The sequence below is a fragment of the Pistacia vera genome, unplaced genomic scaffold (genome assembly GCF_008641045.1).
Source record: "Pistacia vera cultivar Batoury unplaced genomic scaffold, PisVer_v2 Contig380, whole genome shotgun sequence".
NCBI lineage: Eukaryota > Viridiplantae > Streptophyta > Magnoliopsida > Sapindales > Anacardiaceae > Pistacia > Pistacia vera.
Window position 1 is genome coordinate 99,062 of NW_022196202.1, and position 11,451 is coordinate 110,512.

Genomic DNA, 11,451 nt, shown 5'->3' on the forward strand with positions numbered 1-11,451 from the left:
ATGCGAGTTCTATATTTTTTTTTTCCAAAATTTTGCTTTGTGTTTGAATCTGTTGCTCTATATTCTTTATGAATTTACAGTTTTGAATTGATTGCACTGATAGATGAGCAGAGGGATTTGTACACAGTGGATGAGGCACTTGCCCATGTGGGGTTTGAGAAATTCAATTCCAATATCTTGTGCTTGCTTATGCTGGCCTGGGTTGGGTTGCAGAAGCTATGGAGATTATGATTTCCTCCTTTGTAGGTAGACCAGCAGTGAAGTCTGAGTGAGGGCTTTCTTCAACTCAAGAGAGCCTTATATCTACTGTTGTTTTTACTAGATTGGTGGTTGGAGCTTACTCTTGGTGTATTATATCAGATAACTTTGGAAGAATTTTTGCCCATTTGCTTTATTTGTTATATTTTTTGGGTTGTTGTTGGTTTATGATTCTTAGTTTTTGTGAGAGGTGATTGAAAATTTGCACACTTTTGGTTGGCTTCAGATTGTTAGTTTTTGGTTGGTTTCTGATTGTTAGATTTGTATAAAGTATAACACAATTCCTTCAGTATTTTGAAATTTTTAAAATTTTTGGATTGTAATGCCCATTTTCAATCACCTCTCACAATCATATACAATAGGTAATAAATAAAACTATGTTAAATATAATAAATCATTATAAATATTTGTGATACATAATAAATATGTTATATATGTATAATATATCATTTGATATTTTGATTAATTATAATAAATCAAAAAATCATTATAAATTTTTTTTTTGCCCCTCATTGAATCATTATTTCAATTTCATTACCTAATTGCCCTTGTTATATTATGGTAGTTATTTATTTAGAATTTTTTATAATATATTATATATTATACATAATATGCTATAAAACAAAAATGATACATTATACATTATGTATAATATACTATTATCCGAAATCATAATATCATATATTCATATGTTAATACTTGTTATTTAATACAATAATACATAATATTATACCATTAATATATAGCATATTTACATATATGTATAATGTATCATAATTATAATTTTGATATTTTAATTCATTATAATAAATCATAATAAATTTTTTTAATATTAAAAGTTTTAAAAAAATTATAATGCAAAACCCCAGACGGGGATTTGGGGGATTCCCCGTTTAGGGATCGGGCCTAATTCGGAGATTCCCTGAATTCCCTGTTCAGGCTACAAGCTGGGATCGAGGAATCCCTTTGGGCTTTTGGGTCGGGGCCGGAGAAAGGGCTCCCCTACCCCGGCTCGTCCCAACCTATGCCCATCCCTATTGCCCTTGGGCCATATAAGGCCTCTAACACCTGTGTGGAGGTCAGATTTGGCCTCTACCATCGTTGAGAGGGATAAATCCAACCTCTCTTGACGTTGAAAGGTCGAATTTGGCCTCACCTACGTGGAGACCAATCTCACCTCTCAATGCCAACATAGGCTAGGTCTAGCCTCTATGGCACCGGAAAGGGCTAAATCAAAATAATGTAGGTCTAACCTCTATGGCACTAGAAAGGGCTAAATCAAGCCTTAGTCAGTACGGAGAAGCTAGATAATGGCCTTTATTGGTGCCAATGTGAGGCCTCAAAGCCTTTTTGTCATTGACGAGAGGCAGGCCTTTGGCAGCTACAGCAAGGCCGCCATTAGCCTCTAGCCCTATCACAATTACCAATAGACCCCAGGGCTTTTAGCAGCTACCTTGAGACCATTAGGAGGCCTAGTTAGTAAATTCGTGTTTTATATGCAAATTATACACTCAGTCGTATAAAACATGAATTCCTGTATTTTATAAGCACAACCGAATTATACCCAAATTATATGCTTCAGCCGTATAATTCGATTGTATTTTTTAAAATAAAATTTTGTTATTTAATGAGCTAAAACAATGTTGTTTTAGGTGAAGTTTAGTTAAAATGACATCGTTTTATGCTTAGTCTCTTTTTGGCGCCCTCTTCCTCTCTTCTTCTCTTTTCTGGCGCCCTCTTCCTCTCTCTTTCTCTTTTTTGACGCCCTCTTCTCTTTTTTGGTGCCCTCTTCCTAGGGGTGCTTAACGAGCTGACTTGACTCAGCTCGAGTCTGGCTCGTTAACGGCTTGGCTCGTCAGATAACGAGCCAGCTCGGCTCGGTTCATGAGATAGAGCGAGCCGAGCCTGGCTCGAAAAAAATTGATTTTTCTTTTAAAAAATTGAATTTTTGAGAGTTGGCTCGCGAGCCGGCTTGAAACATTTCCAACTCTTTCCCGAGCCGAGCTTAGCCATAAAATTTATAGCTTGACTCGACTCGATTAATAATCCTCTCTCACAAGCCGAGCTTGTTAAGCCGAAAACTCGGCTCAGGTCGGCTCGTTAACACCCCTACCTCTTCCTCTCTTCTTCTCTTTTTTGGCGCCCTCTTTCTCTCTTCCTCTTTAACTATTCTTCAACAAGTACCACTCTTCGCCTCTTCTTCTTCAACTTAATGACAAATAAAATTGTTTGTTTTGTTTAGTAATTGGTCCACGTCTACAATATTTGTAGTAATTAATTACGAATCAAACAATACAATTTTTTATAAACTGAAATATTATAATTAAAAAAGATATAAATCATACACCTATAAGGAAAAACAAAGGAGGCTTAATTCAATGATCATAAAAAGTGCTAAAATCAGGATTAATATTGTCCTTTTTTTAAAAAATGTACCGTATTAAACGCGTATATACCCGTATCGAATTTTATAACTGAATTTTTATAAATATATTTTTCATATTTGTCGTATTATACCTGTAAAATTCTTGTATCATTTTTTTGCTGTACCCGTATATACTAACTAGGTTGGGAGGCAAGGGCAATGGTGGTGGCAACAGTAACGAGTACACAATGGGGGGTTGGGTTTAGAGATGGCAATGGGCCCGACATTTTCGGGTACCCGGCCCGGCCCGGCTCGAAAGGGGCGGGCTTTACCCGAGGTTGGCGGGCTTGGGCTTGGGCCTGGGCTTGATTTTAAGGCCCGACCTCGAGTACGGGCCGGGCATGGGTATATCTTTAGGCCCGGCCCGGCCCGGCCCGGCCCGTCCCAAAAATTTTAGTATTAATTTTACTAATTTACCCTTATACTATATATTTAATTACAATATTATCCTATATATATATATATATATATCCATTTTTCCCAAACCCTAACCTCAATTTTCATCCCATATTAAAGGTTTAACATGTTAAAATTGCCTTTAAATGAGTTAGATGGGTTTAGTTCAACTTATTAAAGTGGATTTCACCATAACATATTATGCACAGCTGAAAAGTTAGTATAATCAACTATTATGGAGTTTTAATTGCTCACTTATTGCTTAAATTATTTGTAGAAATAGCTTCAATTAATATTTAAAAACCATTTCTAAAATTAAAAATATAAAAAAATTTGAAATTTATTAATATTTAAAAATAAACATTATTAAAAAAGGCGGGCTTGGGCCGGGCCTGCGGTTATAAAAAACCCGTCGGGCCGGGCTTGGGCTTTGCCTATCATACCCGTAGCGAGCTCGGGCCGGGCTTGGGCCTGTGTCATGAGGTCGGGCTTGGGCCTGGGCCAAGGGGTACCCGGTCTCGGCCCGGCCCATTGCCATCACTAGTTGGGTTTTGGGTTGAATAAGGACTAGTGTCATTTTTCTAAGTAATAGGGATCGGCGGTTAATGTTGAAAAAGGGGAAAATGGTCTTTTCGGTGATTAATGGTTGTCTATTAACAACAATGGAAACATGGACAAAATAGAGGTTAGGATTTTATTTTCAAAACCAGTTAATGTTCACTGAATAAGTGAAACGCGTGAGGGTTAAGATAAAATTTTCCATTTATGTAGAGAAAAACTCAAATATTTTAATTTTATATGATTTGTCCACAAATAAGGATTCATTTCAAATCACACAAATCAAGATGGTTTACTTGTAGTGGATGTTTATGAATTTTGGCCGGATTCCATCAAATTACTTTCATTGTTGTCTAAAGTTACATTGATAAATAGAGTTTTCAAAGACTATCATTTCGGTATCTACAAGATTGTTTTAAATGTAGGCATGTCACCAATTTTAGAAAAATTGAAATTAAAATAATTATTGATGATGGGTATAAATTTATCCAAATTAATGATTCTTAAAATTAAGTAATTCTGTGATGACATAATTATAGCTTATAGTTACTCTAATAAATACGAGGATAAATCCGACAAAATATGTGTAAGTTTTTATTTAGACATTATCAATTTAAAAATAAATAAATAAAACAAATCACATGTCTTGAGGATTTATGCTTCTTCCAAAATTAAATTCCAATGGTCAGTTGAACTTATTTGAAATATGACTTGGTTGAAATGAGCCAACTAACCATATAGTATTTGCTACCTACTTCTTGTCAACTGACGCTCACCAAACCTAAGATAAATTAATTCAGATAACTTAATTCAGTTTAGGTATTAGGCATTTTCATTAAAGTCAACCCATGGTTAAAACAATTTTTTTGAATCTCACAGGAAAATATGAAAGCAGAAACAAATCCAACTGAAAAGAGATAACATAACAGCTATATGTAATATAACCACTCAAATTAAGGGGAAAAGAATATATTTGATTTTGATTTCTGACTAATTTTTCTTTACAGAAGTACAAAAAAGAAAAAATTAGTATTAGTTCAAATCAGCTCTAACAAGCATAACACCAATCAAATTATACAACCAATGAGCCCCCTAAACAATGCTTAAAACACACTCTGCAAATTATCAAACACTCATCTAACCACAGCACCAAACCATATGGTTTCAGCATACACCAGTTAGGTTGCACATGGGCAATAACATAAGCAGCAGCAACCACAATACACCTACTCTAAATTTAGAAGAGTAAGCTTCATCACCAATTATGTTCTTCCGAAGTGCAGTGAAACACCTGACTGCCTAGATGTCCAGAAGCTAGTATCCCAACAAATCAATGAAACTTCACCACCATATGGCTGTAGTGTTGTCTTACAAATTCTGAAAGATGTTCATGGTCCTAACTACGTGATGCTGAAGTGGAAACAGTCGGCAACTCCCAGGTGGTTTGCAAGCCGGTGGATACAAGACTCTACAACTTCAGATTTTGGAGAGACGGAATTTGGAAGATGAGGTAGGCAAACAGGCAGGTATTCGTCACTATCTTCCAGAGGGCAGAAGAAAGAAAGCACACAACGGCAGAATATAAATCTGTAGATAAGACATTTATGAGAATATATTTGCAATTTTTACCTTATCCAAAAAAAAAAGAGAGAATATATTCGCAAAAATAGACAATGGATAAGTGTCAATTCAAAGACCACTATCAAGTTCAGACAGGAAAGCCCTTCAGGCCTATTTATAATAAGAAGTTCAATCTTTGAGGTTATGTGTGATTGGGGTGAGATTAGTCCCAGTAGAACTCATCTTAAACACAACCTACAGCCATTCAGTTAAAAAATTATAGATATATACCTAAGAATTAGCCGTCGTAGAAATGGATCAGATAGAACTTGTGCCCAGACAATATCCAAGTTAGTTGACTTGCAGAGAATGATCTCCCACTCAGAGAACGAACTGGAGAGTATGTTCTGTGCACCATTGTAAGCATCCTAAAAGCAGAACATCATAAACAAATAAGGCCAACTAGAATACAATGAGCCATTAGGATGCTCAAAAGTATAGAAATCGACTTACTGTATCAGCATCAGAAGCAGAAAGGCCAACCATTTGACAGAATGCTGGCAGAGGAGCAGTCAAGAAATAAGTGAACTGGCTTCCATTATGTGTTGTATCAACAGTAGATGAATTCTTAAATGCCGGCCTCAAAGGTGAAAGAAACAAGGCAGCTGTCTCTCCCCTTTCTGAACCATGCAATACCTGAAAAATAATTTAAAAGCATACACAAAGAGGTCAGCATTAACTAAAACTTAGAAAGAGCAAAGTTGAAGTGCATTAACATTTACTACAAGTTTGGAACACCATGAATACAATTGAAAACAAAATCTAACATAAAATTGGTCACAAAACATACCATCCAGATATGTTGGTATGCGAATATGGTCTTAATGGTACAAAATCACATTTGAATGCAACTCGATTGTGAGGCTAAGTTGTATTTTAACAAAAACGAATGAATGTACAATCTCCATACACTCGATGCTCAATACACTTGCCAAATCATTAATTTGAATTGTCAGGTCTTGCATACATACACAAGGTCAAAATACATAAAAGGGAGAAAACCTAATTGTTCTCTGATAGTTCATCTCTTGATTGATTTCTAACAAACATTTTCATTTGTAGAAAGTATCTCATTTTAAACCATAAATTGATTGGTAGTTATAAAAAACTTCACAGTAAATTTGAAAAATAAAGGTATAAATCAATAGGGAGCACAAGCACCAACATTCAAAACTCCTGTGCAATATTTTAATCCTTGATTTACTCACTAAAATAACAAGAAGAATTTGAAACTGAGATAGAACAAAACTAGAACTCATGTCCTACTTAACCTCCTCCCACATTAGAAATCTAGTTTTCATATCATCTTCTACTAGGCTGATAAATCTCCAAAGATGCTTAATTTTTTGAAAGGAAGGAGACTTCTGATGATACATTCACCCAAGTTCATTCATATATTCATTTATTTGACCTTTTACCACAAGTTGATTAGTTATTCCTGTTCCCTTTAGGTTAGTTTACATTTCATTCACATTCTTTCTTTCAATTCAAAATGTGCTATCTCTTCCCTTTACATACAATTATTTGTGTTCGCCAATTACAAGAATTTTATGTATTAAATTGCTTTAGACATGACACATGCATTACACATTAAAGCGGGGCTAATATTAATAAGAAGGCCTACCTGTTTGGTTACAATGTAAATGAGACAATGAATACCACTTGATTATCTCTTTAACCACCCATTATTTTCGGTCTCCCAAACAGCATTACAGTGACTTCTACAGCAATAAACTTCATGAATATGGGACCAGTTTAGTATTTGTTAAGCAAATTTTTTGAGTAATTTTTACTATTATACATCCACCTCAGACATTGCAAACTTACAACGGAGAGAGAAGAAACGTATGCAGTTGTACAATTTTATTTCGTAGATCTTGTACAACAGAACACCATATTAGCACACTGGGCAAATCTTGCACTGATATTTTCAAAGGTACTAAAAAATTCCTACATAATGTGATATGTTGCAACTAATAATTAGGCAAAAACATTCCCAAATGAAAAATAAAACTTTCTAGGGCTAATAGAACTTATCAAATTTCATTCAATACCATGCTTTATTCCTAAACACAAAATCTTTTCTACTTGAAATATTGATATTTTGTTACCAACGTGAATAGGACTTTAATATGTCACAACAGCTATACTAATTACAGAATTAGACCAACTATCATGAATGTAAAAGTTCATTAAAATTAAATGTGACTACTATACTTCTTTATTCTACAAAAAATCAGAAAGAATGGCTTAAATAATTTTGAGAAAAACATAATTCAACTTATGGCAGCAAAACAGCTGTCTAAACTATAAATGGATGCAAACTGAACCAGAATTGCCCAACAGATCATACACAAGTTATGACAAACCTGCCTTGAATGCATGGCTGTTGTCACTATCAATAATCAAGAACAAAGGTCTCCGGGTAAAAGGAATGATATCACCAGGGTAGAGGTTATTTGGACCTGAAAAGACGAGAAGAGCATATATGAGAGTGGAAGAAAAAATTACAGAAATTCTTCAATTTTATAGCAAAAGGATGATAGACAAAGAAAATACATATGAACAGAAGTTCATCCATACACAAAATCTTGGAAGAGAGACTAAAAATAGCATAAGGTAAATACAGGTGCATACCACCATTCCCTCTAGGACCCAACCACAAATAATTTTCATAGAGGTCACTTGACTCTTTCTTCCCATTAATATGATATTCAGGCGTAGAGCTATTCTGTTTTTGGGAGACCCGAGACAACACTTTGTTATTTGAAGATTTCCTTGATCCTTCAGAACTTTCCATTTGTGCAGCATTACTATGACCAGCCTTTCCTGCACAATTGATTATCGAGGTCAGTAAAAGAATAACAAAAACAACACAAATATATGACTTGTTTGAACTTTTAACTAGCACTGACGAAGAAATTAAACCTGAGGCTGATAGATATATTAACACAATGCTCTCTGGTGGAAGCTCCTCACAAATTGTTGCAATTACCTGTCAATGCATCATCATTTAAACCTCGGTAAAAATATATCCAAGACAAAGGCAGTATAAAAATGGCCACATCTAATACAGAAAACTGGCTACTGACATGCCAACTCTATGCCATTGAGACAAAGGCTTTGCTGAGTTAAAATCGAGTTGTAGATTGTTGGATTTTGGAGAATCCACTTTTGGCATGAAACACATAACAAAAGCACACAAAGTTGACATTCCCGCAAAATCCATACACAACAATATATAAGGAGATAAATGTTGTGTGAAAAAGGCAAAAGCTTATATTGTAGAAACTCCTATACAAACCAAATGCATGGCATTCAGAAAATAATCAAACATGTATTTAAAGAAAAATATGGATATCCATATGTCCATAGTTATGGGAGAAACCTACAACAAGAGACTGACCGCTCAAAAGCTCAGTCTGATACAGAAGCAGGGAACTATAATACATAAGACAGAAACTGCAGTAAATTCATTAATGCAATGGCTTTAGAACTAACCGCCACCAAATGTGTCACAGATGGACGATAAAGAACAGCTTTCCTAGGATTTGGAGGTAAAGTTGGATCAGTCATATCCACTGCAAAGTTTATGTCTATCGCCCCAGAAGCTCCAGAATGATCAGTTGAAGCACCAGAATGATCAGTGGATACAACTGGGTGCTTCTGGAAGAAAGATCCACTAGGTTCCCACTCCAAACATTGTAACATTCTGTAAGTGTCCAAAGTAAGTTCAGCAAATTTAACCTGAAAAAGAAATTATTCATAGAGAACTAAGATTCCTCTTTGCAGAGTATAATTCTGCTAATAACTTCCAATAATATCATATTATGACCAGTCATAATCTTGAAATATATTACCTCATTCCGGTAATAGCTCGTCAGGACTGCATCTTTAAATTTTACAACCTTCTTTGCATGAAAACGAGCCACATATTGAAGAGAAGTTGACTGAGTATCAAAGGTAGGGCAATATCGCAATGGCCTCACATTTGTAAAAGCGGCATCAACTTTTGTAAAGCGAAGAATTTCATTAACCACTAGTTTCCACTCTTTGAAGTTTGTTTCCTACAGATAAATAAACCATATTTTCTTAATCATGCACCAATACAACAAAAGTTGAATATGAATTCACTCATAAGAGAGATCCATGAAGTGCCACTTTATTCATAAAAACACAAGTGCCTCATTGTGACAGTATTTAATCAATTAAAGAGAAAAGAAAAAACGTAAACATATTTATCCTTTCTCAATTTTCATCACAAAAGGTTAAGATTTAGCCTTCACCTAAAATCACAGCTCAAGTTATTAGCATAAAAGGCAAATTCACCCTTTTAATTACATTTATCACAAAACATGAAAGTAACAGCTGAAACTTTTACCTCGCGAAGTCAAATCTAAACTCATACAAAGCAAATGATCAGGACAAATGTAAAAATGAATCAATTGAAGCAGAGCCTAGCATCAAGAGAGAGCGAAAGATAAACCATCTAGTCTGAGAAAAGACAAAGCTATCCAGACAATCCAACAAGAGTTTGCAACTTTCCAGATCAAAATTCACTATTTCTGCCAAAAGTTATGGCCTAATTGCTGTGATTCTTGACAAGTAAATAAAAGAACTTAATCTTTGATTAAAATCAATCAGCCCAGAAAACTGTGTAGTTGTACAAGTAAAACAATAGTTCCCAGAAAAAATATGAACACCAAAAAAAAAAAAACTACAAGTTTCGCGGATTAAGATGATCTCTATCTGATAGAACTGGAAACTAAGCCTTATAATTCTTTGTTGGGCTAATGAAAGATAAAATAAAAGGAAAAAAATTATATTCCACTGTCTAATTAAGAAATAAAATTAAATTATCTAGAAAGTCGTTTTTCTCAGTTTTCTCGGCAACCAAACAAAGCCTAATTTTAGTAAAAAACACAGAACTCTCATAAATTTCTAAAAATTGAAGTTTAAACTTTCCAATGAAAAAATATACATAATCTTTTACAGCAACCAAACAAAGCTAAATAATGAAACTAAACAAAATTCAGCTCCATTTAAAAAAAAAAAAAAAAATGAGAAAAACATGAACGTTACCTGAAAATTGGCCTTGCAATCTTCAACCAATTCTCTAAACCGGTCAACAAGAACCTTAACCATCTCAGTCCGGCTCAAAATCAAAGAAACAAGCAAAAACCTCGCATAAAACCTCAACTCCTTGAACCTAACTCCCAATTCCTTAACTTTAACGCCTTCAAAATACCTCCTACTCAAAATCGCCTCATAAAAGACGTAAGCTTCAACAATAAACCTGGCCTCGCTGGTCCTCATGTACTGGTTGAAGTAGAGCTGGCCGATCCGGCTGGCGATCTCACCGATTTCCCAGCGGTTGAGACCGGACTCCACCAGCTTCACCCGGTTCTCCTGCTGGTACTTCCATAAGCGCATGTAAGCTTTAAAGACCTTGTGAAAGTGGTGGTGGTGGTTGTGTGATCGGTATCCGTATAATGGGAGGTCACGGACTCTGGCGAATTTGCGGTCGGCGCTCTCGACCAGAGCCCGAAACGTTTGTGAAACAACGGCGTCGTTTTGGGACATGGAAGAGACGGTGACCTTGGCTTCACGTTGCTAGTAGTGTGTGGCTCCGGTTTGTGCCATTTTCTTGGGAAATGAGAAAGAGTAAGAGAGAGAGAGAGAGAGAGAGAGGGGAGGGTGGACGGGACGCTGTAGTGTAATATGTATCTGGATGTGAGCTGTGGTTTTGTGGTGCTGTGTCAGCATGAAATTCTGTTTTTGTTTCAACAGTTTTTTTATTTTTTTTTAATTTCTGTTTTGTGAGTGTGTGTGTGTTGAAAGCATTTTTATTTACTAATTTCAGTAAAGGTTTCTGTGGATGGCGGCGTTGAATAAAGCGAGAGTTTTGTATTTTGGAAACAGCAAATAAATGATATTCAATATACAACATTAATAATTATGGAATGAAAAATAAGTTGATGGGGAATAGAAATCACATGGTTTGTATAGTAACATTAATTCCATAAAGAAGATGAATTAAATTGTGATGATAAGGTCAATGCATTGCAAAACACATTATTTACATTTCAACTCTAAAGTCTAAAATAATGTTCAATCATTTGTCAAAATTAATAATGCCTCTGCCCATCAATCATCCTCTTAAGCCTTTTCATTTGTCAGAATTTCACAAGTCA

The 11,451-nt window shown here is 35.2% G+C and overlaps 1 protein-coding gene across 2 annotated transcripts; it reads right to left on the reverse strand.

Moving 5' to 3' along the window:
- Nucleotides 1–4,600: 4,600 nt before the first annotated feature.
- Nucleotides 4,601–10,928, reverse strand: LOC116140815 (protein SCAI homolog). 2 transcript variants are annotated; one of them, XM_031426392.1, is made up of 9 exons: nt 10,340–10,928; nt 9,118–9,324; nt 8,759–9,004; nt 8,186–8,252; nt 7,895–8,086; nt 7,631–7,722; nt 5,711–5,893; nt 5,489–5,625; nt 4,601–5,224 (listed from the first exon to the last, which is right to left on the reverse strand). In XM_031426392.1, the coding sequence occupies exons 1-9, from the start codon at nt 10,838–10,840 to the stop codon at nt 5,038–5,040; spliced, it is 1,812 nt and encodes a 603-aa protein (XP_031282252.1). In that variant the 5' UTR covers nt 10,841–10,928; the 3' UTR covers nt 4,601–5,037. The 2 variants fall into 2 exon arrangements, 1 of the variants encoding a protein (XP_031282252.1); XR_004129704.1 differs by lacking the exon at nt 4,601–5,224 and having other exon boundaries at nt 7,627–7,722.
- Between the last annotated feature and the right edge of the window lie 523 nt (nt 10,929–11,451).

Excerpts from the sequence above, each read along its gene's own strand:
- LOC116140815 (XM_031426392.1), bottom strand. The coding sequence starts at position 10,840 with ATGTCCCAAAACGACGCCGTTGTTTCACAAACGTTTCGGGCTCTGGTC. Across the intron at positions 9,325-10,339 it reads ATTGCAAGGCCAATTTTCAG|GAAACAAACTTCAAAGAGTG; the intron begins GTAACGTTCATG and ends ATTTATCTGTAG. Across the intron at positions 8,087-8,185 it reads AATATATCTATCAGCCTCAG|GAAAGGCTGGTCATAGTAAT; the intron begins GTTTAATTTCTT and ends TCAATTGTGCAG.